The 15,359-nt window shown below is 46.3% G+C and overlaps 1 protein-coding gene across 1 annotated transcript in view; it reads left to right on the top strand.

The window, feature by feature from the left end:
• LOC135550674 (UV radiation resistance-associated gene protein-like) overlaps window positions 1–11,770 on the top strand; it is a 136,103-nt gene extending 124,333 nt beyond the window's left edge. Inside the window, exon 15 of the mRNA XM_064981695.1 lies at window positions 9,438–11,770. Within this exon, the coding sequence (XP_064837767.1) occupies window positions 9,438–10,242 (805 nt within the window). The 3' untranslated portion in view covers window positions 10,243–11,770. The remainder of the gene's footprint in view (window positions 1–9,437) is intronic.
• The last annotated feature ends 3,589 nt before the right edge of the window (window positions 11,771–15,359 follow it).

Here is a 15,359-nt window from a genome sequence, read left to right as displayed (position 1 = left end):
TGAAGCTGGGCTTGTAGCACAGCTATCCTTGCCGTAAGGCGATCGTTCTCCTGTATATTATGAGTACAGTGACTGCAGTTAGAAGGCATCATGTTAATGTTACTACTTAGCTTTGGCTGTTGGAAGTCCTGACGAACCATGTCCAGATAAAGCGTCTGGAGTGAAAAAGTTGAGGGGAAAAAAACACGGTAATTAAAAAGTAAAAACCGTAAAGTTGTCAGGTAGCAAAACAGGTTGGCAACAAAACGCACAGCAACACGTAAACAAGTCTGCAAGTTGTGACCGGAAATGACGTGGTCATAGAGGGTGCAACAGGTCAGCACCTCAGGAGTAAATTTCAGTTGGCTTTTCATAGCCAATCATTCAGAGTCAGCAGGTGCGGTAGAGAGAGAGAGTCGAAACAGCACGTCCGGTGAACAGGTAAGGGTTCCATAGCCGCAGGCAGGACAGTGGACTGGGGACAGCAAGGAGTCATCAGACCAGGTAGTCCTGAGGCATGGTCCGTGATCAGGGAGGGAGGTAGAGAGGTAGAGAGGGAGGGAGGGAGGGAGGGAGGGAGTGAGACCCTCGCCCCCCTGTTTGGCGTCTGAGACAGGAGGTCCGGGAGCCACTGTGTCCCCATCCGACGATACCCCCCGGACAGGACCAACCAGGCAGGATATAACCCAACCCACTTTGCCAAAGTACAGGCCCCACACCACTAGAGGGATATCTAACAACTTACTCCCCTGACACGAAGATCTCCCCCACGGCACGAACCCGAGGGGGGCGCCAACCCGGACAGGAAGTTTACGTCTGTGACGCACCCCTCCTAGGGACGGCATGGAAGAGCACCAGTAAGCCAGTGTCTCAGCCTCCGTAATAGGGTTAGAGGCAGAGAATCCCAGTAGAGAGAGGGGAACCGGCAGGCAGAGACAGCAAGGGCAGTTTATCGCTCCAGTGCCTTTCTGTTCACCTTCACACCCCTGGGTCAGACTTCACTCAATCATATGACCTACTGAAGAGATGTTGTTGTTTCCGCAATTAAAACGGTCCGTTATAAATCGTAATCTGGGTCAGGTGGGCATCATTTGAAAGTTATAAAATACAATATTACCGTGTTAGGCTTTCCCCATGCAGTTCAGGGAAACAGATCATCATTTTGGTGCGCATAGAAAGGAGTCATGATAGCATTCAGGTGCTTGTGCAGCAGCAAATTTCCTTCACAATAAACAAAGAAAGGCTCATTCTGTTCAGAACAACCCAGGGTATAACGCCATGTCCTCTTGTAACTGTACATCAAACAGAGTGATCATTGACAGTGTATATTACATGAGTTTTATGATTTAGGATGTGAAGTGCACATTTTGTATGACATCAAAGTTGTATTTATTATAATCCTCAAGGTTTTGTCTTTCAAAATAAATTGAGTCCTCTTAATCGAAACCCATTCAGAGCTGCGAAGCGCAGACCCTGAGCTCTGACCGGCTGTCAGTCAAAACCCATTCAGAGCTGTGAAGCGCAGACCCTGAGCTCTGACCGGCTGTCAGTCAAAACCCATTCAGAGCTGTGAAGCGCAGACCCTGAACTCTGACCGGCTGTCAGTCAAAACCCATTCAGAGCTGTGAAGCGCAGACCCTGAGCTCTGACCGGCTGTCAGTCAAAACCCATTCAGAGCTGTGCAGACCCGAAGACCCTGTCAGCTCTGATCGGAACTCTGACCGGCTGTCAGTCAAAACCCATTCAGAGCAGACCCTGAGCTGTGACCAGACCCTGCTGTCAGTCAAAACCCATTCAGAGCTCTGACCGGCTGTCAGTCAAAACCCATTCAGAACTGTGAAGCGCAGACCCTGAGCTCTGATCGGCTGTCAGTCAAAACCCATTCAGAGCTGTGAAGCGCAGACCCTGAGCTCTGACCGGCTGTCAGTCAAAAGACCCCCACCGGCTGTCAGTCAAAACCCATTCAGAAGCTGCAGACCCTGAGCTCCGAGCGCAGACCCTGAGCTCTGACCGGCTGTCAGTCAAAACCCATTCAGAACTCAAGCGCAGACCCTGAGCTCTGACCGGCTGTCAGTCAAAACCCATTCAGAGCTGACCCTGAGCTCCGACCGGCGCAGACCCTGAACTCTGACCGGCTGTCAGTCAAAACCCATTCAGAGCTGTGAAGCGCAGACCCTGAGCTCTGACCGGCTGTCAGTCAAAACCCATTCAGAGCTGTGAAGCGCAGACCCTGAGCTCTGACCGGCTGTCAGTCAAAACCCATTCAGAGCTGTGAAGCGCAGACCCTCTGAGCTGTCAGTCAAAACCCATTCAGAGCTGCGAAGCGCAGACCCTGAGCTCTGATCGGCTGTCAGTCAAAACCCATTCAGAGCTGTGAAGCGCAGACCCTGAGCTCTGACCGGCTGTCAGTCAAAACCCATGCGAAGCGCAGACCCAGAGCTGTCAGTCAAAACCCATTCAGCGCGCAGACCCTGAACTCTGACCGGCTGTCAGTCAAAACCCATTCAGAGCTGTGAAGCGCAGACCCTGAGCTCTGACCGGCTGTCAGTCAAAACCCATTCAGAGCTGTGAAGCGCAGACCCTGAGCTCTGACATCATGTACATCATTTTACTGTTCACCCTAAACAAATGTAGGTGTTTATCGGTGCCCAAATCTGCCATTTTCAACCAGTATACTGGTACGAGTTTAAAGGGTTAAGATAGAGGAAGATATATGAAAATGGCTGACCTGGCGGTGTGTCTTGAAGCTTGGGAGTGGAGCTCTGGGATTCTATGACTCCTTTCCTCTGGGTTCTGGGGCCCCACTCCACTGCCAGACAATGAGGCCGCAAATCGAATCAGTTTTTATTTGTAACATGCACCGACACAGGTGTTACCTTACCATGAAATGTTAACATACAAGCCCTTTAACCAGCAATGCAGTTGTAGAAGTAGAGTTAATAAAATATTTACTAAAGTAAAAAAAAAAAATGGAATCAATCAAAAAGTAACACAATAATTGTACACAGGGGAACTAGGGTTCCACTGTGTTGACTCAGGTGTCCCTTTCTGAGGACCGTAAAAGTTCTGTTTCTGTCTCCGGAGCTGGCCATGTACACACACACACACACACACATACAGGCGCACATACACACAGGCGCTTACGCAACATGCACCCATGTGCACACATACACTACATGACCAAAAGTATGTGGACACCTGCTCATCGACCATCTCATTCCAAAGTCTTGGGCGTTAATATGGAGTTGGTCCCCCTTTTGCTGCTGTAACAGCCTCCCCTCTTCTGGGAAGGTTTTCCACTAGATGTTGGAACATTGCTGTGGGGACTTGCTTCCATTTACTCACAAGCATTAGTGAGGTCAGGCGATTAGGCCTGGCTCGCAGTCGGCGTTCCAATTCATCCCAAAGGTGTTCGATGGGGTTGAGGTCAGGGCTCTGCAGGCTGGTCAAGTTCTTCCACACAGATCTTAACAAACCATTTCTGTATGGACCTCGCTTTAGAGCGTCTGCTAAATGACTTAAATGTAAATGTAAATGTAATATGCGTGGGCCTTCCCTAAACTGTTGCCACAAAGTTGGAAGCACAGAAACAGCCCCAGAACATTATTCATCCTCCACCAAACTTTACGATTGGCACTATGCATTGGGGCAGGTAGCATTCTCCTGACATCCGCCAAACCCGGATTAGTCCGTCATACTGCCAAATGGTGAAGCGTGCTTCATCTCTCCAGAGAACGCGTTTCCACTGCTCCAGAGTCCAATGGTGGCGGGCTTGACATTACGCATGGTAATCTTAGGCTTGTGTGCGTCTGCTCGACCATGGATACCCTTTTCATGAAGCTCCCGACATGTTATCGTGCTGACGTTTCTTTCAGAGGCAGTTTGGAACTCGGTGGTAAGTGTTTACACTCTTCAGCGCTCGGCAGTCCTGTCCCGCTTGTGTGGCCTACCACTTCGCAGCTGAGCCGTTGTTTCTCCTAGACATTTCCACTTCACAGTAACAGCACTTAGTTGACAAGGCAGCTCTATCATGGCAGAAATTTGACGAACTGACTTGTTGGAATGGTGGCATCCTGTGACGGTGCCACCTTGAAAGTCACTGAGCTCTTCAGTAAGGCCATTCTACTGCCAAAGTTTGTCTATGGAGAATGCATGGCTGTATACTTGATTTTATATACCTGTCAGCAAGGGGTGTGACTGAAAAAGCCGCATCCACTAATTTGAAGGGTTATCCACCTACTTTTATATATGGTGTACATGATTTTGTTTCCGTCTTGAGAGCCTGCCTTACCCATACACACACACACACACACACACAGTGCTAGAACATTCGTCAGGGGGCGGTGGCTGGCTGCTCACACTAAGCTCAGACTGTCTGTGTGAGAACCTTTAGTCTTAGCAGGCCATAAGTTCGGTCCTCGTCACAGGACCCACATAGTTCTCCCCTCGAACCGCCGGAAGGTGGCCTGACTCTGGGACTCCACCCTGCAGTAGTGAAACACTGAAACAGGGAGGACATGCATTCAATTCTACTCTCCTTTTGCATGGGACTTATTTTATTGACCCTCCTCACAACCGTATCACTTCCAGTTCTCCCAGCCTTAAAAAGCCTCAATTTAGATACTATTTCCAGCGGAGGGGCCAAGCGAATGAAATATGGACGCATAAAAATGCTGTGTGGCAGCTGCAGGGAGTTAACCGGTAGACTGAGAGGGAGAGAGGTTTGATATCCGTTCCCCTCTCCTCCCCTCTATACGGGGCGAGGACATGTCCAAGGGAACCGTTTCCATCCATGAACTGTAGAGATGTTTCCCCCTCCGTATATTGCTAATTCAACATGCACAATAAGCTGACTAGGAAGGATCCTCTCATGCATGGGTACATGGGATGTATCCAGGGGACTTCATTGGGAAATATATGGGTGTGTTTAGGGTTTGTACCTTACAGGAGACTGTGTGTCTTCTTTAATGTTTCTAAACGGATCCCTTCCTACTAAAACAGTTGCAAACTGAGTCTAGACTTCTGTCGATCTCAGTGCCACTGTAGACACCGGTGTATAGAAATGGAAGGGCTTGTGAACCTTGCCCTCTAATGTTACAGAACCAAGCATGTGGATAAGGGAGTCAGGGTGAATGCTAAACTAAAACCGAGGGACTGAAAAGACCGTGTTAAACATTTAGACATTACCAAAGGCAGTTCTACTTGCTTTGTAAATGAAACCGCCCCCCAGAGATTTTGAAGAACCCCCCCCAAAACCCCTGGTGAGAGAACAGTGATAACAGATGTAAAGCTGGACCCCTCCCATCTGCCTTCAGTTATTTACTGATACTAGTCAGTACCAGTACTCCTGACCATATTATTGGTGATTTGGTCTGAACCTGTTTGGTTGTCAGTCACACACGGCTAAACATTTCCTTTCTTCCTTCAGTCCGTCCGTGTGTGTGTGTGTGTGTGTGTGAGAAACAACCAAGCAGGTTCAGACCAAATCACCAATAATATGGTCAGGAGTACTGGTACTGATTAGTATCAGTAAATAACTGAACATGCATTGTGGTGAAGCTGTTAAATGTCATCATACAGCACAGTAGGTGTTTCTTTATGCAGATAATATTGTTCCAGGAAAGGGATGGTAATTGTTGAGATAGTAATAGTAGACGCCTAATGTTGGGGAGGAACTCATGCAGTATAATGAATCAAATAAAACGAATGTGCTTGGATGAGTGTGAGCATTCCTACACAGATCGACGCACGCACACACACTTGGCTGTGAGTTGCGGTGTGTGTGTGTGTGTTTTAGCTGTACAGTCGTCCCGATGGATGAGATCACCTCTGGAGGAACGCTCCTCACCACCAGGCCTCTCTATGAATCAGACACCCCAGTCCAGCACAGATCAGACCTGCTCTCCTTTGTGTCGCTGAGAAGCAGGGTACTGTACTAACAAGGCCAGCCGATATCATTAATAGTTGTGATATTGCATTGACTCCCGACAGCTATTACCTTGTAATGAACAGAATGTAGGCAAGAAGTCACACTATCTGTTGTACTGTGAGACAGTGTGGGATACTGTAGTTCTCACCTCTGTTTGGAATGGGTTGCTATAGCTAGGCTATGTCTTTATCTCTGTGCCATACAAAACTGCTGAGAATAAAGTAAACTACAATGTAGTCACTATTGACAACAGTGTTGGTGTTTATACTATCAACTTGTACAATATGTTGTACATGCTGTGCTATGGTGATGTGGAGATGAATGTTAAGTTCTCCATCATCAAAGGGCCAGACTTGGAGACAGGAGATGTTCACTTAAATTCCCCTCCACCCCCCGTAGTGAGTATTACAATATTTCTGTTATAGCATTTGGTTTAGTAGTTCCTGTGGGATTTTCAGTTTCAATGACATCAAAGCCTGAATCTTATCTGGCATTGTGTGTTTTGGCTCTGATCACGGGTCCTTAACAGGAATTGGATATGAAAAGAGTTATGCCTTGAAGTTGAAATGAGGCCTGTCTGAGGAGAAGACAGTGGAAAATGTTTGGTTTAGTAAATTCCTGGCCTACCTGGAATATCCAGGACTGAGTCTGACACTGCAGAGAGGAAGAGAGACCCGCGTTAAAACAAACATGTTGAGGGAGAAGTGGACATATCTGCTGTTGAACCCGCCAAGTATGAGCCTAATGGTTTAGGCGGAGGGCTCAGGTAGTGTTTATGTGGGGAAATCATTGACAAGGAAGTCCACCAGTGCTTGCAGAAATTGTCAAACTTAATGATGAGTTAAAACGTCCAAAGTGGGACTTCCCGAGTGGCGCAGTGGTCTAAGGTTCTGGGTTTGAGTCCAGGCTCTGGTCACAACCAGCCGGTCACAACTGCTCTGCCATCAGATGTGCTGCATAAAAAAATTATTATGACCGCGCATTGCAGGAAATTTGTCTGGGCTAGCCTCGATCACCTCTCCTTCCAGCCACACAAGCCCTCATCCTCTCTACTACACTCTTGATTAAGGTGCTTAATTTGACAGATGTTGAGGGGAACTTAATGTAACAAACAAACGTGCTCCAAACAAGAAATTCTCTTTTATCCAGGCCAGGGAAATTGTGCTATCTAAACATTCCCAGAGAAGAAGAGGCCATATGTTTTACACAGTCTGGTTGTATATCATATTACTGTGTTTCTGGGACGAGGCCGAAACACATGTAGGCATCTGTGTTGGCCAGCTATCTCCTGGGTCCAAACCTAGGTTCTCCTAAAGCGGACATGGATTTCTCTGTGGTAGGGGCACTGGGAGAGAGCCAGGGAGAAACCAGAAGGCCTGATATTAATTCAAATCAGAGATGGGATCTGTCTGAGCTCTTGCCCCGAGGACGTCATTCAGTGAATAACGGACTGAATGCAGTCATTAGCTTGTTATAAATTACGGATGGAACGTTTGAAACTCCTGCTTAATAAACAGTACAACCTGTCCTCTGTTTGGTAGGAGCCCAGCCTGGGCCACGGTTTGGTTTCGCTCGCTGGAATGATAATTCAGTTCAAAATCAGTTCAAAATAATAATAATATATACACTACCGGTCAAAGGTTTTAGAACCCCTACTCATTCAAAGTTTTTTCTTCATTTTTACTATTTTTTACATTGTAGAATAATAGTGAAGATATCAAAACTATGAAATAACACATATGGAATCATGTAGTAACCAAAAAAGTGTTAAACAAATCTAAATATATTTTATATTTGAGATTATTCAAAATAGCCACCCTTTGCCCTAATGACAGCGTTTCACACTCTTGGCATTCTCTCAATTTTTCACCCTGAACCACCAACTGACGACCGCAGTCAGCTTGCAGGCACGCAACAAGGAGTCGCTAGAGCACGATGAGACAAGGAAATCCCGTCCGGCCAAACCTTCCCCTAACCTGGACAATGCTGGGCCAATTATGCACCGCCCCATGGGTCTCCTGGTCACGGCCGGCTGTGACATAGCCTGGGATCGAACCCGAGGCTGTAGTGGTGTCTCAGCACTGCAATGCAGTGCCTTAGACTGCTGCGGCACTCGGTAGGCCTGGGAGGTCTGTTATTATTCCCGTATTCCAAATCATCTCAACACACACCAGAATGATTTTGTTTAAGAGTTCACCGATACAAATCACTAATGGCAAAACATTTGTCTTTGTCTTGGAGAAAACTGATCAAGGGTTTTGAACAGCATGTTGTTTCTATTTGACTCGGTTTATGGGATATATCGTTGTTAATGGCCAATGTGAAGGCAATTGCAATTGCATTAGATGTTTTCTGATAGACGGTGAGTAAGTACAGCACAGGACATTCCCAGTTTTGGCTCAAAAGAAGAGCACTCATGCCAGATTACTGGCATCTACTCCTTGTCTATTTGCTTTACCTTGCATGAATGTTTGACCTCATCTTATGTGTTCCTGTAAGTGCCTTATTAAATGCTGTCCATGAGCTGTAATTATCATCAGGTATGACATTGGCCATCCACTGTGTGCATGTGTGTGTACTCTACGGGTCCTCCTTTATAGAGCGGTCTGTAGACTGGGTGAAAACCGCTGTCTTGTCTCGTGACTCCCTCATCAGGAATGAGCCGTGCACGTGTGGGTTTTTAAACCCTGTGTGTGAACCCTGCATCAATGCCCTGTGCTCTACTGTCTCCACATGGGGTAGGGGCCACAGTCAGGACCCTCTTTACAAGCTACCATGTGTTGAGTCCTGAAGCATTCCATCAAACAGTTTGGCAATGACCAGTCAGTCGTGTTTGAAACATCCCCTGGCAAAGGCCTTTATGTCCTCTGTGTGTGTCCTGCTGTCACATGCTAGACTAGACTATCTAAAAGACAACCAGGCATCTGATACAGGGACACCACCCCATTAAGCCATTTAACTAGCCAGGATCACTTACCCAGGCTCCTCTGTTCTCTAACCAGCCACAGGTGGACCTCTAACAGCACAGGGGCCCAATTTCACCTTTGACCATGTGAGATATGCCACCAATGACTCCTCATACCTGAATGAACAGGTTAAGTATGGCTCAACAGGGTGGTGACGTTTTAAGTTAATTTACAGTTGGCGTTAGCATGGGACGAATGGGGGTTGCAGTCTACACTGCCACGTCCGTTATCTGTTATTCCGCAAAAATGTATTGAATACTTTATAGGAGGCATGCTGTGAGCTTCCACTCTGCAGGGCCCTGCTGTCACATGAGCTGAGCAAATGTTTTTTATGTAATAATGGGGAGTGATTTGCAGTGGGCCAGCTGTCTGGGCTCTGGATCAGGAGGGGGAGAGATGAGATCAATGCAGAACCATGTCCGATCAGAGAGGCCTGGGGGCTGGGCAGGGGAGGGGGGCCTCCCTCCCGCTCTCCATGACCCTCGTTGAATGTGAAAGACTTATGAGCATATCCATCAACTCTTTCTTTCTCTCCCTACCTCCCTCTCTCTCCTCTCCCACAGTGACCGGCACCATGTCTCCAGCTCCATCCCGGTCCCGACAGGAGCCAAGTCTCAGCTCAGTGTCTCGGCTGCGTCCGAAGTGGGCTTCCCCAGCCACACCAGCTCTCCAGATCCGGGCTCACTGAGGAAAAGGGCCAGTTCCGAGGCAGACAAGCAGAAATACAAGGCCTCCCCTCCTCCCAGCTACGACACGACCATGTCCATGGACCAGCCCCAGAGTGCACCGCCTGACCCCAACCCCTCTCCCAAGCACTTGTCCTCCTCCCTGGACTCTAGCATTGACCTGGCCAAGACTCTGGAGGTTCAGGGACCAGCCCTGGGGGAGGGAGAACGAGAGGTAGAAAGAGAGGTAAAGGTGGTTGTGGAGGAGCAAGAGCAACAGCCCTCCAGCACTACTACAGGAGGCTCAGATTCCCCCACTCCGGCTAGAAGCACCACCAGTGAGCAGCATGCAGACCATACCATGAACGGCTCAGTAGTGCCAGGCGAGGGGCTGGGGGGGCCCGCAGCAGGGCTAATGTTGACCATAGCATTAAACCCAGAGATGTGCTGCTCAGTGGAGCAGGCAGAGGAGATTATGGGGACAGAGGCCACAGGCCTGGGTTTAGGGATGGGCCTTGTGGATGGGGCCAGGCTGGAGGACTACCCTTGCATCCCCGTGGAGCACGCCGTGGCCGTGGAGTGTGACGAGCAGGTTCTGGGCGAGCTGGATGCCGCCGGCTTCGAGGAGTTCTCCCGCCGCATCTATGCACTAAACGAGAACATGTCCAGCTTCCGCAGGCCACGCAAGAACTCTGAGAAGTGAGGTCCTGTGGGACCTTAGGGGTGAGGACAGGAGTCACATGGCACATGAGTCAGGGACATGAACATAGTGCAGGGGGGGGGGTCCTGTGTGTGTGCTTTGGTGTGATTGTCCCTCTCCCCAAGCAGCAATAGAAAAACAAACATAGGCGCTAAATTATCTGGAATGATGACCAATTTGCACTTCTTCTCAAAAAATATTTCTATAATCCTTTAAATGAAATAAAGCGAATGTTTGTGATTGAAACGCTTCCTGGGCCTTCTTCTTTCAGGGTGCATGGCAGTGTTGTGAGATGGAGATTGTGTGTGTGTGTGTGTGTGTGTGTGGTAACTACACACATAAAATGCATCCTTCCTTGAAGTAAGCAGTGATCTAACATGAGTGGGTTCATGAAAGCTATAGTGGAGTCCCTACTTGTACCTGTACAGTCCTGCTAAATCAGTAATGGCTTAAAGGGAATGAGGAAGGAAAGGTTAATTAGAACAGAGCCAAAGTCTTCAGCATGGCTGACAGAGGAAATGACTTACAGCAAAGACCTATCCCACCTCTGACCTCTGTCACATATTAGGAAACCGACCAGTCACTAGGCCAGGGCAGCTTAGACCGTTGACCGACAGCTGCCCTGTCTCTATCTCCAGGGGCCATCACTGTTCTGTTCTGGTTGAGAAGAGAAAAGAAAAGAGAGGAGCGAAGCTAGGCAGGCTTGAGCTCATGGCACATGGCAGGGATACAGTGCAATTTTTCTGGCTTTCTCCTCCATACCTGCTTTCTCCTTATTTGACTATTTTAATAAGCACCATTGATATAAGTATTCATATGAAGTCCAATTATCCAGATATTATTCAATAGACCAAAACATGAATGATGTGTACTGTATGCTGTTGAAATGTTGCACTCAGGCCCTACATATTAATGACACATAATGACCTTTTTACATTTTAGTCCGCTTATCTATTTTGTCTGCTTTCTTTTTCTTTTCCCTGTTGAGACACTTTTTGTTTTCTTGCGTTGGTGTCCATTGGCCACTATGTGTGTTATTTATGTCTCTCACTGCATTTGTTTGTTTGCTTGTTTTAAAGGAAATCATGGTTTCTCTTTTCCTCTCATGGGCAGTCAGTCATTCATTGATATTGTCAAGTGTTAATGGTCATCAGCCCTGGGTTCAAATCTTTCAAATACGTACATAATAATCTGGATCTAACTGTGTCCCCTCTGGAAAGGACCAGAGATCCCTGTAGACAGAAGCTGATATGGACAACTGATTTGCATACTGCCCACCATATACAGCATAGATGGATTTGGAACAAGCCCCCTAAAAACATCCCTTTTTTGGGGGGGGGGGGTGTATTATGATCAAGTACTGTGGTGGATGTTGAAATGTATTGTATTTAAAATGAGAGATTAAACCATTGTAGGTCATTTCCATTAAATGCTATACAGCATGTGACCTTGTACATATACTTTTGTATGGAGAGTTTTTTGTTAATAAAGACTTACAGTCCAATAGCATGGATGTATGTAGCCCCGTTTACACTGTGGTCTACCTGTGTTTGTTTCAGAGATGTGCGTGCGTATGCCTTTTATTTAACCTTTATTTATCCAGGTTAGGCTCGTAATCTCTTGTAACATAACTGGTATTGTAGCATCTGTCAACAGACTGTGTGAGAGGACAACTTACAAGTAACTTTGTTCTGGTGCGCTGATTTCTTGTCCCAATTTCTCAGGTGTTCGCATCTTTTCAATTTCAGAAGGGGAAGGAACATTTGGCCCATAGTCTTGCCTGTAACTTGCAAAGAGATGGAGATGAAGCTACCGCTCTGCCCCAGAACATAATCAAGCATCTGATGCAATTCACAAGATTTTAGTTCTGGGTTTCTGAGATTAGGCTGTGTTTAGACAGGTAGCCAAATTTGATATTTTTTCCCACTAATTGGTCTTGTGACCGATCACATCAGATCTTTTCATGTCAGATATTTTTCAGGGCTGATCTGATTGGTCAAAATCCCAATTAGTGAGGAAAAAAAAACAGAATTGGGCTGCCTGTCTAAATGCAGCTGTTGAAATCAAACCTATTTTGTATGAGAGACCAATGCATGTGTGCATGCACGTGTGAGTGCATTATTGAGTCAGGGATGGTGTGTTTGTGAGTGTATGTATGTTTGAGTGTAAATTAATGAGTGCGGTGTAGTTCTGTCAGCAGGATAATGATGCAGTCAATCAGGCAATCCAGTCCAGCCCAGCCCTGTCCTCTGGCTCCCCCTCAGTCCCCCTTCTGGATCACACACGCACACCTCATTAGCTCGAATTGAAGCTGCAAACACTCTCATTTGTTCTAAACGAAAGACTATTCAATCTGCTTTTCAGTTAGTTTTATTCAAATCGCCAGATATCCAAGCCTCTATCTTTCATGGAGAGAAATAGGACCCCTTTATTAACTGTCGTTCAATGGTTATGTCTGCAGCCAGATGTCTTCAGAATGGGATATAAAGAAGTCAATGAAGTTGCATTTTGTAAGAGCTTGTAAGGAATGTAGATTAGATTTGTCTTTATTGGGTAACTGTATCATCATAGCTAATGTACCAGATAGTGTTTGGTTGGTTGCAGTTTAGCCAGCAGATCCGACACCTGATGCTTGCTTACAGCTGCACAACAGGGTCGGACAGGCGGTTTGTTTAAATGAAGACACCACGGGGCCGGTGCTAGCTATGGCTCGGAAAACATACCTCAATCCAGAGAGGAAAAATGGTGTTGACTCTGAATTGTCCCATTATCTCAACTGTTAAGCCGAGAAGATTGAATGAAAAACTGACCTTTTCGTCCTCGTACTAGGTAGCGGTAGCAGAAGCCACAGCATCAATGTATGAATGGCACTAGAACGTGCGTTGAACTACAAAGTATAATCCAGATAGAATTCCAGTGCGGGGAATGGCTTAGAATATGTTCAACTCTCCCAACACTATGATGCTCGTCTGAAGTACAGTAATTCATTGGTAATCCATGTCAGTGTTGTGAAGGGTGCAGTAACTAAGGCAATAAACAGCCACACACTAGAACATTGTTGTTCTCTTTCAATAGTTGATTTCTCTGTTGGAGCTCCAAAAACATAACTGGACCCTGTAGCAACATGAGTTCGATGGCACATACTCAAATACACTGATGCATACAGTTTTCTGAAAAAAACTAGCAGTCGTTTAATCTTCTCGGTGTAACAGCTGGGATAATTGTACGATTCAGAGTACAACGCCATTTCTTATCTCTGGATTGAGGTACGTATTCCAAGCCATATCTCGCGCCGCCTCCACGGTGTCTTAATTTAAGCAAACAACCTGTCTGACCTTGTAGTGCAGCTGTAAAAAAGCATAAGGTGTTGGATCTGCTGGCTAGTTGCAGCTGTGAGGTGAAGAGATGACCAATGAGCACCTTAAATTCCAGCCAAACATCCCATGGCATAAAGGAAATCAGTGTATGTCCTATCCATAGCTGACATACATTCATAATGGAGCCATCAAAAGTATTTTTAAGAAGGAAAGGAAAATACAATGGTCACGTAAGAACTCAACCGACATTCCTGCACCCCATTAGATGGTTGTGTGGAAGGAGGGGCTTTCAGGTTCAGCGGTCTTGTCCTTAGAAAGCCTTTCATCTGTAATTGAGTTAAATGACCAGAGAGGAGGAGACAAGGAAAGGGCTTGATGTTTTACATATCTATTTTCTTTTTTCTCATATCTTTCTACTATATCTCTATGATTTGATTAACAATTCAAGACATGACTTCATACTGAAACAGTATACTGTACCTCTACCCCCCTTCCTTCTCTTTATTCTATATTTAGCTTCTAGGAACTTACTTTAACCTCTTTGTTCCTTTTAAGACACGAGACAACAAAGAGTTCCCTCCATTTTGTACTACCAAAGTCATGTCCCTGTCCGATTCTGAGCTTATCCAGCCAGTTGTGTCATGCACTTTTAGTCTACTCCACCCTGACAGACCGCATGGCTCTGGAAACTAATATGTCCTCTGGTCATCTTTTAAAGAGTTACATGACTGATATCGTCTTGCAATGAATCTATCCTGCCCGTTTGAGGCCCTTCATTACCACTGTAGGAAATAACCCAAATAATCTGGGTAACCTAATAACACATCTCAAAAGAACTGCATTGGTTTGCTCAAATTGGGTTACAAACAACTGGATTCACTTGTTCCATACATCCTGGGAACCATATAGATATGTGAGTATTCAGCTACTACAAATACACTATCCTATCCGGATGTCCTCACTGTGAACTGTTGAACATGTTAAACTGTTTGGAATGTACAGTCGTGGCCAAAAGTTTTGAGAATGACACAAATATACATTTTCACAAAGTCTGCTGCCTCAGTTTGTATGATGGCAATTTGCATATACTCCATAATGTTATGAAGAGTGATCAGATGAATTGTAATTCATTGCAAAGTCCCTCTGCCATGCAAATTAACTGAATCCCCCCCAAAAAACATTTCCACTGCATTTCAGCCCTGCCACAAAAGGACGAGCTGACATCATGTCAGCGATTCTCTCGTTAACACAGGTGTGAGTGCTGATGAGGACAAGGCTGGAGATCACGCTGTCATGCTGATTGAGTTCGAATAACAGACTGGAAGCTTAAAAAGGAGGGTGGTGCTTGGAATCATTGTTCCTCCTCTGTCAATCATGGTTACCTCTAAAGAAACACGTGCCGCCATCATTGCTTTGCACAAAAAGGGCTTCACAGGCAAGGATATTGCTGCCAGTAAGATTGCACCTAAATCAACCATTTATCGGATCATCAAGATCTTCAAGGAGAGCGGTTCAATTGTTGTGAAGGGCACCCAAGAAAGTCCAGCAAGCGCCAGGACCATATCCTAAAGTTGATTTAGCTGCGGGATCGGGGCACCACCAGTACAGAGCTTGCTCAGGAATGGCAGCAGGCAGGTGTGAGTGCATCTGCATGCACAGTGAGGCAAAGACTTTTGGAGGATGGCCTGGTGTCAAGCCACTTATCTCCAGGAAAAACATCAGGGACAGACTGATATTCTGCAAAAGGTACAGGGATTGGACTGCTGAGGTCTGGGGTAAAGTCATTTTCTCTGATGAATCCCC

The sequence above is a fragment of the Oncorhynchus masou genome, chromosome 12, assembly GCF_036934945.1.
Source record: "Oncorhynchus masou masou isolate Uvic2021 chromosome 12, UVic_Omas_1.1, whole genome shotgun sequence".
In the NCBI taxonomy this organism is placed as follows: Eukaryota; Metazoa; Chordata; class Actinopteri; order Salmoniformes; family Salmonidae; genus Oncorhynchus; species Oncorhynchus masou.
Note: the sequence above shows the minus strand (reverse complement) of the source record. Positions and strands in the feature narration are given on the sequence as shown.